The following is a 16,106-nucleotide window of genomic DNA, read 5'->3' as shown; positions in this document are numbered from 1 at the left end:
GATCGGAGAGAAGAAGATCAATTTGAAGACTGTGCAACAACCCATGGGTTCCTTGAACTTTGCTTGTAGGGTGGTGAGAGCTGGAAGGACATTTAGCCGATGCCTTGAGATGGCCATGTCTGGGGCGGTGCTCCCGCATCACAGAGTCAGGATCTCAATGGCAGTCAGGGCCGACCTGAGAATCTGGCATACGTTTCTGTCTGACTTTAATGGAGTTTCACTGGACTTTGTAGAGGACAGGACTGTTTGGCAGGTTCAAATCTTTTCGGATGCTGCAGAGGCTTCTGGTTTTAGTGTTTTCTGGGATGGCCATTGGTGTGCTGAGGACTGGCCAGAACACTGGTTGAAGCAATGGAGGAGCATAGCCTTTCTAGAGTTTTCCCTTTGCTAGTGGCCCTGGCAGTGTGGGGCACTGAATTTCAGAACAGGTCGGTGCTGTTCCATGTAGATAACATGTCAGTGGTTGAGCTCGTGAACAAGCAGAAGGCGAGGGACTTAAGGGTCTTGTTGTTGCTGTGCGGTTTCATGCTGAAGTGTCTTCAATTGAATGTAGTTGTTCGGACGAAATATGTCCCGGGGGTGAGTAATGACATTGCGGATGCTTTGTCTCGTTCGCAGTGGCACAGATTTCGACAGCTGGCACCTGGAGCGGACACATGCAAGACTGTGCTGCCGAACGGCATCTGGGCCTGGGGGGAGTGAGAGTGATAGGCCTGGTTGAGAAGTCAATACGGACTCAACAAGACGTAGCTACAGGCTGGCCTGGATCGAATTTGGGTCGTTTGTGGGCTGGTCCAATGATGCATGTAACATGTCAAGGAGGGACACAGAGCAGGGAGTGATGCGTTTTGTTCTTAACTGTATTGATAAAGGTTTGTTGCAGACAACGATAGCCGGGATGTTGGCGGGAATCTCTTTTTATTGTAAATCATATGCTGGTTTTGATCCAGCAATAGATGAGTTATTGAGTAGGATGCTCAAAGGTTGGGGAAGGGAGCGGGGGGCCCAGGGAGGCCATTACTTTTGAGTTGCTACAACGGTTGTTGGCAGTCTTGCACGGTTGTTGTTATGATGGGCATGAGGTTGCAGTTTTCCGTTTATGCAAGCTGTGGATGTTTTTTAGGAGTTTTGAGTGTTGGAGTTGTTGGGTACTAAGGTATGGATGGGCAGAACATTCGCAGAGGTACAGCTGGATGGGGGACATTTGGGAATTTGGTTGGGGCAGTCAAAAACGGACCAGGCAGGGAGGGGAAAATGGGTGTGGTTGAGTGAGTCCGGTTGTACAGGTGCGTGCGCAGTGAAAGAATGGCGTAGGTTTTTCAGCAGGTCCGAGGGTAGATCGGGTAAAATATTTTGTCATGTATCTGGTCTGAAAGTGTCTGCTTTTCAGTTGTTGGCGGTACTGTGCATGGCCTTGCGGCGAGTAGGTAGGGATCCTGCTAGGTATGCCTTGCACTCTTTTTGCATATGGGCAGCTACGGCGGTAGCTCGGCTGGGCTGGTCTTGGGATAGGATAAATCAGATTTGGAGGTGGAGGTCCAGGTGTTGCGAAAAATATTTGTGCTAGTAAAAGAGGATTCTGGTTGTGGGGGGGCGCTTTTGGCAGAACAGCGTAAGATCGACATTTGCAATGCGTGGTTTAACATATTTTCTTGCCTTAGGTTGTGTGAGGGGTCCAGAGGTAAGACAGTGACTGGATTGTCGGACACTCTTTTGTGCATTGGGGAGCCAAGTATGCAGATCGCCAGGTCTACAGCCGTAACCTGGGTCTTAAGAGCAGCCACCACGAAGTACATTGGTGGGCAAAAGGAGGGATGGGTTGGGGGGCATTGTGGCCGTGGATCACAAAGATGATTTCGCAGAGAGGTTGCCCAGATATGTTGGTCCTGCATCTGGGGGAAAATGACTTAATCAGGCTGTCAGGTTTGGCAATACTCCAACTCATGCAAAGGGACCTGGAGATTTTGAGACAAAAGATGGCAGGGACATGCATTGTGTGGACTGAGTTTGTACCACAAAAAAATTGGAAAGGGGCAGTGAAGCCAGTGGCGGTGGAAAAAGCCTGTAGGAAGCTTAACAGAGCTATGAGAGGTTTTTGTGTCTCTAAGGACACTAAAGTAATTGGACACATTGGGCTCCAACTGGAAGAACCTTTGCTTTTCAGAGACGATGGGATACACCTTTCGCAACTAGGGAAAGCGTATTATATGATGGAGATGAGGGACGTGATAAGTAAACTGTGGAATGAATCTATTTGGTGTTGTAGGGAAGTGAGGGCGAAAGGTGCACAATTCCAAAGAGTGGGCAGGTAACCGCCCTAAGGGGGTTACCTGGTTGGCAGTATTTTGGAGGGGTGGGGAGTCTCGGACGGGCACACCCACCCCTTCGGGGGTGGGGCGGCGAAACAGGTGAATGATGGGTGTGCGGTGCGTTGGCTGGAGATACAGGAGAGGAGGTTGAAAGATAAGTGAGGAGGTGAATGGAGAATGGAAAGAGGCACACAGTGGAATGGGTAGTGAACGGCAACGGTGAGGGCAGAATGGACGAGGTGAATGAAAGGTTGGTTTTGGGGATTGTTTATGCTAATTGATGTTTGGCTAAAGTTTATATTTACAGCCTGTCCTAATAAATGGCCTTTTACGCTTCAAGACTTGTGCCAGGAGGACCACAAAGTTGCATGTACATCGTATATGAGGGCAACTATAAAAAAAAACATCACAAAGGAAAGGAAAAGATCCAATATCATATTCAACAAAGTTGTAACAAGTATTTGCATACCAACGTCTGGCTTGTGTTCTTGTACTTCCAACTATGAACACATGATGGCAGTAGAATGCCATGCAACTTACTTATTAAGCTGAAAATGACAGTACCGACAATAATGGCAAGTGTATTTCTTCGATATACCGGGCCTGTGCAGTACGAAACTCATTAGAAACTCATTACTAGATGGAAATTGACAGCTAAAGCTGTCTAAAGCCAGACGCTAAGACGTTTTCAAATCTAAAGTTTCGCCAATCTGTACGGATGGAGAATTCGCATTTGCTAAGTACCAGTACAATATGGTTACTGAATCAAGCACAATAGCGGCCTGCAACAGCAGAGGACCGAATCACATATCACCGCTTGTCTCCCTGCATACACATTTGTGACATCGCGCATCATGGCTCGAGCACAGAGCGCAGCACAATGAAATGGAAGCAAACCTAGACCCCATACTTGCTTTGTTTTATTCACTGCTCTAGAGTGCAGTGTATTCCAGCTATACATATACACTGCTAAGCGAAAAATATAGCTGAGTGATCGGAATACTTGCCTCGTCTGTGGTGGTCCCAAATCTATTGTATGCCGATCTGCGCAAATCCCTTCTACAGGCGGGGGCTTCCATGACGTCATAGTCTTTGGGGTCAGCCTGTCGAGTTTCATGCCTGTACAAAAAAGAGGGTATATTGTCACCAACCGCTGCTAATAATAGGCACACATTGATAACACCCCGATGAGTGTCTGTCGAACTGGCTTTGTAATGCAGGATGTCGTTTCAGGTAGGCCCTGTTTATACAATCGGACATCCTTTTCTATTCCTGTTGGACCAAGCCCTACCTGTGGGTATTTTTTCTTCTGTATCTGCTTCAATTTTTTTGTCACAGCCCAGTTCATTCTCGTGTCTATCGTTATGTTGGCGCTGTCTTTATTCGCATTTCACACCCAGCCCGTCCAACTGCAACCGAAAGTAAACTATCTGTGGTGCAAATTCGAATGACGGTCAGTCATATTCTTCAATAAGTCATGAACTCACCACAGAACATTTTGTGAGCTGACACTAAGTTCTGCAACAGCCATAGTGATTGTGGATTGCCCACGGTGGCTGGAGAGCCTTATACAGTCCCTCACCTGACCAATCAACCATGGGTGGTGTGTTTGTCATTGCTCTCCCGACCTATCCACTCGGTCCAACAATCACTTCAGTAGGGCTGACTGATATCCAAAATGTCAGCTAGGTTTCCAACCAGGTCAGCCCTATTCACTCCATACTGGGGATCTCAATGGATGGTAACTAGAAATAGTTTTCGAGTCTGTTTCCATTTCTTACATTATAATTAGGTATTTATTTTTTTCGCCATTCCACTAATTTTATCTGTATTTATCCAAATTTATTTTTAGGTTTTGTGGAATAATTAAGATGAAATTTGTATATTGCCACATTTATTTAACCGATAAATACGCACTCATTCTTGAATGTCTGCCAAGTTTCAGTGCTGTGAACACCCGCAGAAGATAAATTAATACACTTATATGAAAATATGCAAATTTCTGTATCAACTTTGTGCATATCTACAGCAGGTAATGCCTCTCTACTAAAATCCCTTTCTTTTTTAACCCCCTTATCTATCAATCCACACATCTATTGCCCTGGCAGTCATGGCAGACAGTATTTAGAATTACTCAAAACGCAACCCAATGTCCGTTTTTATGCCCATTTAAAAAATAAATACAGACAAAAAATAAACGTTTCGTCTGTATTTATCTGCAAAAATCAGTAAAAATGGAAAACAGGGAGCCTTAATTGTATTCATTTTTGCATCAGATATAACTATTTTCTGCGTCTTTGTTACCCTAACTTTGCTGTATTTTTATTTTTATCATTTTTTAGTTTTATTTTTCCATTCCAAGTTATATTTTACCATTATGTTTGGAGTTTTGGAAAAAATAACTCTCACATTTATGCTATTAGTACCTTAAATTACACTTTCTTCTATTAGACAAACATCAATGAAATATTTGGACAATGGTGGTGAGCCTTAAAATATATTTGCATAGTTAGTTGTATTGAAATTAGTGAATATGGTAATACATATTTTGATTTAAATAGACAGTAAATAAACATCCGACATTATTCTAGTAACGGTGTTGGGGATGATCTATGGAATCGCTAGCTATGTGCCTACCTTGCCTAATGAAGGGATGTCTAAATGCATGTAAGCATAACACATATGTTCTGTATATAAAGCCACTCCCGTCCCTCTATTTTATTCTGTCCTCCGTGTTCTTGATCAAAATATTATTTCATTATCTAAGTTAGTCAGTTGATTAGTAAATCCCAAATTAAATTTATGAATTCTCACTACAGCATATCTTCTTTGGGGTGCTGGGGTGAGGTAAAGAATTACAAATCAAGGTTCTGAATTCGTAGGTGGATTTTTATGCAACAAAATTGGCCTATCATGAGCTCTGCAGTTTACAATTACTAATTCCAAGACACCATATTGATGACAAGGCTAAGCATCCGCCTATGCAACGCCTTTAATAGTCATCCAAACACCCCCACATGTTGTTATGAACACCCAAGTGCAGCGGGTCGGGGATACTCACATGCAGGGTGACAAGGTAGGGAAAATGCGTTACTGCTTAGGGTGGCAGAAGTGATGGAACAACCCCTGCAAGCCTGGCACATTAAATGAGGATGACGTCATTTACGTGGTTGTTGGTTTCAATATGCTCATAGAAACACTTTAGTATGCGCCACATCCAATCAAAAATCACGGGGACACACGTCAACTGCTCTTGACTCAGGAAGTAGCTGTTGAGCATAAACATTTTTTTCTACCTTGCGGAAGGATAATTTGGGTGATAAAAGTTGATGTCAAAGACCTTCTATCCTGGGTAAAGAAGCAGCAAACCACTGATACATGTGAGCAAATTACGTTTTATGCCACCTCAAAGCCCCAAAAAAAGAAAAAGACAACATTATGGAATGAGAGGAGGAGCGTAAATGTACCCAGTGTGGCCAGTGAAGAGGCCTGTCTTCTTTGTAAGGTTTTTGCTCTAGGAAGCCAGAGTGACAATGGTGAAGAAAATCCCACAGTGCGTCAACATTATACAAAATATGCGCACCATTATTTACATTGCATGAAAATATGATTCGGCCTACAGGTGAAAACCATAATACATGGAGCATGACACAGGACGAGGTTTTTTTTTTAGTAGCACAAAACAACCCGCCGTCTTGCATTCTTCAACAAAAACCTTCATTCTAATGGGCTCTCACCACCTGGCACAAGGACCAGAAAAGGGCCTGCAGAGCTGTAAAGCGGATGGCACCTAGAGAATGCGGCAACAAAGAACGCTGTTCAGAAACTTGGCGGTCGCTGAGCAAGAGGGCGGGTGGCCATCTTGCTGGTAGGCGATGTCACAGCTCGAGGATGCTTTAACCTGAAGCACAATGCCAGAAGACGAGTCTAATTGAGGACGCAGCTCAGGGAACTGTGGCAGACAGATGTGATGCCAGAAATGGAGGGCTGCATCAACTAATGCCGGTAAGGAGATAGGCGAGGGAAGCCCCACGTGACAAATGCAGCCGCCAGCTGCGGCGTGGGATGTGTGCTGACGCGGGGAGGCCGAGAACTGACATCAAGGCCCCTCCATCCACATTGGAAGGGTAATTTGAATAATTTAGTGGAAGGACACATGATGAGCACCGGAATAGAACACTGGGGGCGGAGGAGCTGAAGATGTCCATGCGCTGCAAATCGTGTGACCACAGACTGACCCTGGTGGAACAGGAAAACTTCAACAAGCATTGGCATAGCCAATAGGTCTCTCCTTTGGGACCTTATAAGAGTTTAGCCATGCAACAGTTGATATTGTTGCACAAGGATATTGTGCTGCATAACTAAATACTTATAAGGCCCTAAAGGCGAGACCTATTGACTATGCCAATGCTTGTTTATTTTGGCCTTTTGGAATGTCAAGGACTAGATTTGCAAGAAATCTTCCCATGTCGTTTATATACAGATTAAATAATTAAGTGGCTATTGCAAAGCTTAGGAGTTTTAAGTAAAATAGCTCAAGAGCCTGCACCCCTTGCAGCTATTTATAACCAGATATTACAAAGAAGAATCTGCCTTTAATCCTTACGAAGCAATGAAATGAGTACACTGGAGTTGGGTAATTGTTACATGTGTTAACCCAGTGCGGAGACATCTAGGATGGTATTACTGTTGGGAAGCTGGAGTTAGTTTTGTTTACAAGCAGGAGCTGGAGAGTGACCACATCTCAGATCACCCACAGGATGGTGGTGGAGGAGGTGGGACCTGGGAAGAGGGGGTCAGCTTCCGAGATTGCGGGTCAGTTAGAATGAGAGGGCTGTGCTATCATGCACCCGCAATGCCCCCCTGGCTGCCGACCCGCTTATTTTTACTCCTGATCCTCTTCTTCTACAGTCAAATGAAAAGGAAGAAGGACTGCAACTTATGCCAGTGGACTAGACACTTTAGTGCCACTGCTGGAGAGATCTGTGTACAATGTGATAGCGTTGGATCTCGCTTGACTGCCTTAGCCTGCAGTCCAAAAAACAGGGAGACACTTTTATACAGCTGTTTCACAAGTGTTTTGTATAAATCTGCATCTTATGAACAAGCAACATAAATCCTATCTCCCGCACTTACAAGAGATGAGTTTTTGTCAGGGAAATCCTTCCCTGACCAGGAAGGGGGGCACCCAATAGGGGGAGGCAGAGACATGGTAGCAGGACTGACCAATAGAGTGAACGGTCGCAAAACGGCCTCACGTCATGCACCTCTGGTTTGTGCCCCCCAACACACTGCATGCTGGGATTTTTAAACCCATGTCGGTAGTGCTGAAAACAAAACTGTCCAACGCCAGGATAGTCTGATGTGTAATCTGTGTACTCCCTCAAGCGCTCTGCAGCCCAGTGACAACTTTACTCTCCATAAGCAAAGAACTGTCCATAAGAACATGATTTACAACCGTGTTTACAAAGGCACTCAGAGTAAGAAATTCCAATAGGAAATTGTGCTCTTCTTAGAACATCACCCGCCTCCCTTTCCTCCAAGCTTTTCATCAGAAAGTTTTCTCGCATTCATGGGCTACACTGATTGTAAGCAGCTTATCCAGTCTCGGAAAAGATTAAAAGAAAAACTTAGAATAGCAGCGTGTGACAGAAATATATCTTGTGAATGATGACATCCTGTGTGTCGTTTGTTACCTGTTCAGTTTCAAGAGCACAGCAGCTGCATTGCATTGCCGAACGGCAGCGGAGCGCTATGCAGGGTCGAAGCCACAGTCGCTGTGTGATGGGGGGAAGGTGGGTGAGGCTGGCTGGTTTGTGGACTTTTCCTCCATCACGAAGCAGTAAATCGAGGAACACGGGAATGGGGGGAATGGGGGAAGTGTAGAAGGGAGGACGGGGAAAGCAAAGGTGAAAGAAATTAAATTAAATGGAATCGGGAAACATAAAAAAACAAGATCTGTTTCCTCTGCTGATGAAAACTAAAACAAGACGCGCGGCCGCGAGACGCGCTCTGTGGTGGGGGAGGGGTTGTTAACTGAGAGAGAGCAGGAGGTGGGCCTGCTAGTGGTGCGCGCGGTAAAGGAAAGCCAGATGGCGCCTGATCGGGCGCTGAAAGCTAGCGGCTGCGCGCGTGCTCGATCGACTAACCGCAAGCACTAGGCCAGCAAAGACGTGTAGTAGCACTTTTAAAAGCCACTCACTAAATGTCTCGCAGTGTAGCGCATGTGCTGGCTCAGGAGAGACCTAAAAATGCTGAAAAAGAGGCCTTGTGCCCAATTAAACCGCGGGGAGTTTCTGGACGACACATGGTGACTGGGCGCATCAAAGGCCCTCATTACAAGGTTGTTGGCATAGAATGGGGTATTTGACAGAAGTGGTAACCATTACCCCAGGATAATGCATTTACAGGGCTTTAAGTGGGATAAAAAGACTGGGGGGGTCTCTCAGAGGGGCGTGACCGCTGTAATTAAGGGCATGGCTAAAAAACACATAAACTAAAAATCTGTGCTTAGAAGTGTGTGCGCCTGACTGGTATTTATATATATATATATATATATATATATATTGATATAATACAACAAAATAACATTACACCTACAATAAGCCAGGACTATGGGCTCTGTCAATGAATGTTAGTTGCATAAGATAAAAAAAAAAGCAACAACTAGGGCTTCGTTGTATAGAATATTGAAAATGCTGCAGTTCTAAAATGATGAGACTGCGAAAGAACTATAACCAGTCCTTTTGAAGTTACATCCTAGTGATGGGTGGTACTGCTGCAGAGTTAAGTTTTTTTTTCTCTTTCAGGATCCACTCTTAAGAACTGCCGGTGCTGAGCACCGGCAGGACGTGGCCCACTTAAAGCCCCGTGCGTTTACCAAATTAGGTCAATTTACCCTATTACGCGTTTTCAGCAGGATAAATGAGGAGTAGCTTGCGGAATCAGTTTTTAACATAACGAATTCCGCATGTTTCGCCTTTTTTCCAGGCTTTTACCCCAATAAACTTCTGCAGGTTTGACCTGTTGGAATTTATCAGAGGAAAAATGCGAGGGTGGAATAGTTATCACACAACTCGTAATTCTGATCGCTGTGTAAACACGTATTTACACAGGGAGCGGAATTTAGCCCTGAACTCCGAATGAGGACCCAAGCATCCTTCAAGAAGGTGACCATGGAACATGTGAAGAAGGGTTCACCAGCACAACTGAACTCTGCTACATCACAAGGTGTTAGAAGATGAGACGGGTAGGCTCAATGCTGCTCCATAGGCCACTCATATTCACTAGGGTAGCAAGCAGGCGGACCCATCGGAGTAACCAAAGACTGGCATAACTATGTCTCACATCCCTTTTCAGAGCTGAGGACCTGGATGGTTACAATCAGCTGATGATTCATTGTTCATATCATCCTGGCTGTAGAGGAATCAAGAACTACAATGAAACAAAAAAATTGGCCTCAGTTGCAGCTGAAGTCAATCCACTGAAGGGGGACCAACTTAAACGGTCAGGTAGACCAGCAAAAGGAGAATCTAAAATAGCCAAAGTAGCCCCTGAACTGTCTCACATACACCCACAAGATCAGGACCTGATTCCAGCAATACTCAGCAAAGGATGCGTGGAGTGGTGGAGGAGGAGCAATGTCTGCATAGGCGGCATGCCTGAGAAAACAGTGGGCTCCTCGACCAAACACTTTCTGGGAGACTGGTTTGTGAAAGTGCTGGCTGCAGAGGCCATTTTGAAATACTTAGCAGTTAGGAGGCCACAAAGGGCACCAGTGCCTGTCACGGCTCGCCGCTACACCATGCCCAATTATTGCATGGTTATTGAATTACAGAGCTTCAGATACTTCAAGCAAAAAACATGCTCTGTGTTGTACATGGTAACTCAACCGTGCACGTTTTCCATAACTATACACAAAGAGCTGGAAGAAACACAGCACATTGTTTTGCAGTGTAGAGCTAAGGGAATTAAATATAGGCTTCTGTCCCTGGCAAAGCTGAAGATAATAGCTGATGGCTGATCACATTTCTTCACGGTGCCTCTGTGGTGAACGACTGGATTGAGGATAACCTTAATGCGCAGGATGAACAGTTAGACATTTGCAACGTGGACCAGAGGAAAGGATGTTAGAGGAGGAATAGTCGAGTGAAAGTCCTTAGACCCTCACACATGAAAGTGGCAACAGACAAAGTGCCTGTGTTGGAAAATCTAAGGAACTTTATCCAGGAGACTGACAAAGATGGTGCGAGCGATCCTTCAAAGGTTCACTGAATGCGGACTTTGCATCCATCACTCATGTGACCGCACCTCTGGAGGGCCAGTAGGGACTTCACTGACCGCTGATATTATGGCTTGATGCCTGTGAGCATAACACCTATAGGGGTGCTGCAACTGTTCCATTGTACTTCCCTGAGTCACCATGAGGTGGTGTGATGAAGGGATAGGGAAGGGATCATTGGCCATAGAAGATAAGCGAGGAAGCACTCATAGTAAACATTGGCTTATCTGTCTCTCTTAACTTTTAATCACACTTGAGAGCAGAGGGACAGCACGGCACATCTACTTTTTCCTCTTCATTGGTAATATGGTAGGTGTGGGAGAAATGGAAGAATACTGCCAAAAGAGGTGGAAAAGGAAAGGGCAAAATAAGATTATAAGACCATTTGCAAGTTGTATCGAGTCAAAGTTGACATCAGGTTAATAGGCTGAGGTAAGTTGGGAGGGGAGATGTACCCCGTCCAGTGGTAAAAAAGGCTGTCTCAACACTATTTATGGGCATACACGCACCCCAAGTATAACACAGGCCAACAAAACTTCATACTTGCTACCTCCTTTATGTGTCTGGAGCTGAAGGGACTCTTACTAACAATCGATCATCACAGGAGATCTAAATACATTCTGTTCATTTGGAATGTGAGGAGCGTGGCTATCCCTAAGAGGTGATACAAAGTGAATGCATACTTGAGGCATAGCGGTATACACATACGCATATTGAAGCAGATTCATGTCTCTAGAGAAGAAAGAAAGAAATTATAAAAACTTTGGACGGGACAAATAATTGCAAGCGGCATTTAAAGAGGAGCATTGTGGGAGGTTTTTAATGTGGTGTCAAGGGGAATCTGCATAAAACACTATTGGTTGAGGCCAACACTACAGGGGGGACTGAGAAAAGGAGAGGACACTATAAAAGAACAAGATAAACAAGATAGTCTCTGATAACACGTAGAATGATTCCCTGCTCACTAGCAGAGAAACATATGCTGAAACATTAGTAAGGTTGAGTTACACGGACTATAGAAAGTATACAGAAATTATATATGTTGAGGGGGATAAAAGGGTAGGCTATAGGAATATATAATAAACCACGATAATGACAAACAACAGGTGAATGCACTGTGAAGGTGTCTTAGACCTGGCCCTTTTTGCAGCGTTATCCACAAACTTTCTGCCTTCCTAATGCATTTTTCTGACTTCGTTTTTGCTGGTGTTAGGACTCTGGGCACTTTACCACTGCTGACCAGAGAAAAAGTACAAGTGTGCCCTGTGTAAAATGTATTGGTGATTGGTTTATCCATGATTGGCATATCAGATTTACTAGTAAGCCCCTAGTAAAGTGCACCGGTGTGCCCTGGGCCTGCAAATCAAAGGCTACTAGTAAAGTACTGATTGTGCCACCCACATGATTAGCCCTGCAAACATGTCTCAGAACTGCCCCTACAGTGTCTGTGTGTGCAGTTATAAACTTCCATTTCGACTTGCCAGGGGCACCCATTTGCCAGGCCCAAACCCTCCTTTTTCCTACATGTAAGTCACCCCTAAGGTAGGCCCAAGGTAGCTCCATGGGCAGCGTGCAGTGTATTTGAAAGGTAGGACATGTGCTGGTGTGTTTTAGGTATCCTAATAGTGAAATACTGCTAATTTCGTTTTTCACTATTGCAGGACTATCTCTCCCACAGGGCATCATGGGGATTGCCTTGAAATATATTTTAAGTGTAATTTCCCATTGGGAGAAGCTAGAGATTTGCAGTTTGGGGTCTCTGAACCCAAAATTTTAAAATACATCTTTTGGTGAAGTTGCTTTTTAAATTGCGTGTTTGAAAGTGCCACTTTTGGGGGGCGTGGCTTGCAGCCGATCAAGATGGCCATAGCTTAGAGGAGCTCCCAGGAAGGCACAGGTTCCCCTAACAATCCAATACATCATCCGGTCACTAATCCTGCCTCAAAGACGCACAGAGCGAGCGGAGCGTGTGGGGCATCTGCCGATCCCATTTCTGGATGAAACTGACACTCCACACGACTCTGAGACCGTGGCGAAAGGAGCAGCCTAGTCACGCGCCCGAAGCTGGGGCCTCAATTGGTGCAAAGGCTCGCTTGAGACGTACGCGGCCCGGCGAGCTGAAGGCGGCGAGGTGGGTGACACAGCCAATGAACGGAGCCGGGAATGGGAAGCGACTGATCCGCCCACCAAAGCGGCCCCCATCGCGGTGGGAGATTGCAATGCCGAAAGCACAGCAGGTGACGCGGGGAGTTGTGAGCGCCCGGGACAGCGCCGGACAGATCTGCGCGCATCTAAATTGAAGACAGGTAGGGGAGAACATTGCCCTGGCCCCAAAAGGCTCACTACCTAACACCCACATCAGCAGTGCTCTCTAAGCGCAGAAACAGCCCAAGGCCAAACATACAATAAAGGACAGACCCATTAGCTGTGGGCCTCAAGACTCCGAGAGGGCCCACGGGAAGGAGTGTGCAAAATAACATTGGTGTAGCCCCATGGGACCAACAGTAAAAGACGCGGCCAACTACCAAACAGCCCTGCTAATCATAAATCGCCAGCGCAGCAAGAAAGCCGACAGGCCGCACGTGGATTGAGGTCACGCGGCAGGTGGCGGCGATTACCGACCAGTGCCTTCAATACCTAGCCACATTATTACTCGACGGCATGTTATGAATTAACACGCTCTTCCCATTTCAAAATGGCGGTAGAATACACCCCGGATGGTTCTGGTTCCGGACCGTTTTCTTTTTCTAGCACTGCTGAATACGTCACTCCATCGAGGCAGGCATGGATTTGTAGCGTAATTCTTGGAAATTGTACTGGTAAGAATAAAAAGTTAATGTGTTGCTGTCCCATTACACCCGGCCACTTTTTATTAAGTTACTGGCCGATTGCACACTACTGAGTGTGGTTTTTGATAATTGCTGCTGGTGTTATGAGGTTTAACACACGGGCGTCAGGATATTCTACCCTTGACTACCCTTGACTATCGGGTACCTAAACTTCCTCACCACTTCCCTTCCCTTCCCCCCCCCCTTCTTTCTAGTAATTGGACTTGTACTGTGCCAACGACATGATTTTCTGTCTTTGCAATATTTGCCCTTAGTTGAAACACTGGAATATGATTGTGCTCTATCACCAGTGTGGTTGGAACCCACACGTTGGTAACGAAGTGTAGGGCTTGTGGCTATGGCTGAATGACCAGTCGATTAAAATTCTAAGAGGCCACTCTCCCTCCGTGAGTAGGGATATTATGCCCTTCGTGTATGATCGTTTCCTTGACATACTGTGAATATGTTTAAGCGCATAAACCCCTCTCCTTTTATTAAACATATTTCTGTTTCTAAAGAATAAATCCCTCTTTTTTCCTTGTTTTCAGCCGATTTATTGGGCGTGTTTTATGGTGGATTTTGGACATCCATTACTGACTGAACTATCGTCTCTGGATATGGTGTAACTACCATCCATTACTGATTGAACTACAATCCCTGGATATGTTGTAATTCTGCCTTTGCAGTGATTTAATTGCCACTTCTTGTATTTTAATTACATCTTGCCTAACTGAGTTGGCAAAATTGATTTATACCTATTTTTGTCCCTATTCAGATTTGGAACTATTTAGACAGCCATCAATTATCATTTGGTCTGTGTCAGTGGTAGAAGTGGGCGGGGACGGAAGGGCACGGCGTGCCCGTACTTCTAAAAATAATTTCAGTCCGTTCCCCTACTTCTTACTTTTTAAAAAAGCATCCCGGGACGGCAACAATAGTCCTACTTAAAACAATAACTTTTTTCTTTCAGCTTTCAGGGGCTGCTCGCACTTCTCTGTGCACTCCAGAGGCTGCAGCAGCCCCTCCCTGAGCTCGCAAAGACTGAGGGCGGCCCATTGTCATTCCGATTGAGGCAGATTAACCCCTTTCGAATGACAATGCGCCGCCCTCTGCCTTAGGCATATCAAGTGTCAGTGACATCGGAATTGGCAATTACAAAGGAGCTTTTCCCAAACAAAAGAACCATGTTGTATCAGTTTAGGTTCGTATTCTTCCCTCTAATATATAACCTTTAAGCAACGAGTACCAAAAGAAATAATTTCAAATGTATTCGAGCTGTGAAAAGCAATAATAAATGATTACTAAAGCAAGCAGAGTCTGAATTGCATTGTTAAACAAAAATACAACGGTTTTGCTCAAAATTGTATTCAAGTACAAACTCCTTGCCCCTCCACTACCGGTATTTTTCAATGAGAAAGGCAGCATAATATTTAGAGACCATAAAATACAGCTGGATGGCATCTGCACAGAAATAGTTTGGAACAGAGAATGTCATCAGCAAAGAATCTGAGGGCACAAGAACATTAAATTGGATAGGTCACTGGTGACTCTTTTGTGCTCCTCAGGGCAAAGTAATACTGAAAGTAAATATGCCTAACAAAACTTTTGGGGAGCAGTGTGAGAAGTGCCACTTGAGTGAACAGGTATCAGGAAGGGAAACTTCCCTCTCTATTCTATTAAAATGCTAGCTTTACTATTTCAGTGGCCGCAGGCAAATGGAGCATGACCACAATGGGGAAATGTCTGCCCAGAGAAGATTATTCCAGCCAGACCAGCACAAATTATAGTGGGCGCTTTACATAAATATTTGTTTTGAACACATTTTTATTTACAAAGATTATCTTGAATGCTTCAGTTTGGTCATCACCTCACATGCTGCACATGGGGCTGGTAACGCAAGGATCATTGATTAACCAAGGTGCCGCTTTGGGTCATTGACCCTCTTCATGTTAATTACTTTACCTAGCGATTTCTTTAGAAACTATGGCATCACTAACAATCTGCATTTTCTCTGCTTTATAAAAGAGCCATCCTAGTTGAAGCAGTAATCTACAGTGATTATAAAACTGGAGTGCTAGCGTGAGGGTGCAGAAGGGTGATTTTGGAGATCTATTTGAAGTCTTTATAAGAACCTGGCTTAAAACCTTGTTGTATGTTTTGCCTATTTTTCCATCTAAGCCCACCTCATCACTGCCTAAGGCTTTATGTGTATTTCATAATGGTTAATGGTTAATTTTTCCAGGAAAAACAATGTTTGAAAAAATATCCAAGTTGCATTTGCACAACTCTCAAGGATGGGGCGCGACAGGCATGCCATCAAGAGCATCTGCAACCCACTCCTAAAGTTGAGCTTTCTGCCTACTATCTTTTCGCAGAAAACTCTACATAAGAGCCGAGACCCAGCCCGGCTAAGGGCAGGGCTGGAAAAATACGAGCAATGAGGTAAGCCCATACGGCTTCTCAGACAGTCTTATTTCTGGAAAGATTTTGGCGCTTATGTCGGCAAGAATATTCCTACATAAAACAATAACTTTTTTCATTCAGCTTCCAGGGGCTGCTCGCACTTCTCTGTTGAACTCCAGAGGCTGCAGCAGCCCCTCCCTGAGCTCGCACAGACTGAGGGCAGGCCCATTGTCATTCCGATTGAGGTCGATTATCTCCTTCCGAATGACAATGTGCCCGCCCTCT

At 44.9% G+C, this 16,106-nt stretch overlaps 1 protein-coding gene across 1 annotated transcript in view; it reads right to left on the bottom strand.

The window, feature by feature from the left end:
• CFAP95 (cilia and flagella associated protein 95) overlaps positions 1-16,106 on the bottom strand; it is a 213,425-nt gene that overhangs the window by 145,290 nt on the left and 52,029 nt on the right. The window contains exon 2 of the mRNA XM_078677406.1: positions 3,317-3,428. Coding sequence (XP_078533532.1) covers positions 3,317-3,428 — 112 coding nt within the window. The remainder of the gene's footprint in view (positions 1-3,316; positions 3,429-16,106) is intronic.

Source organism: Lissotriton helveticus, chromosome 2_1 (assembly GCF_964261635.1).
Source record: "Lissotriton helveticus chromosome 2_1, aLisHel1.1, whole genome shotgun sequence".
NCBI classification, from domain to species: domain Eukaryota; kingdom Metazoa; phylum Chordata; class Amphibia; order Caudata; family Salamandridae; genus Lissotriton; species Lissotriton helveticus.
The sequence above is the reverse complement of the archived record's forward strand: the minus strand, read 5'-3'. Positions and strand labels throughout refer to the sequence as shown.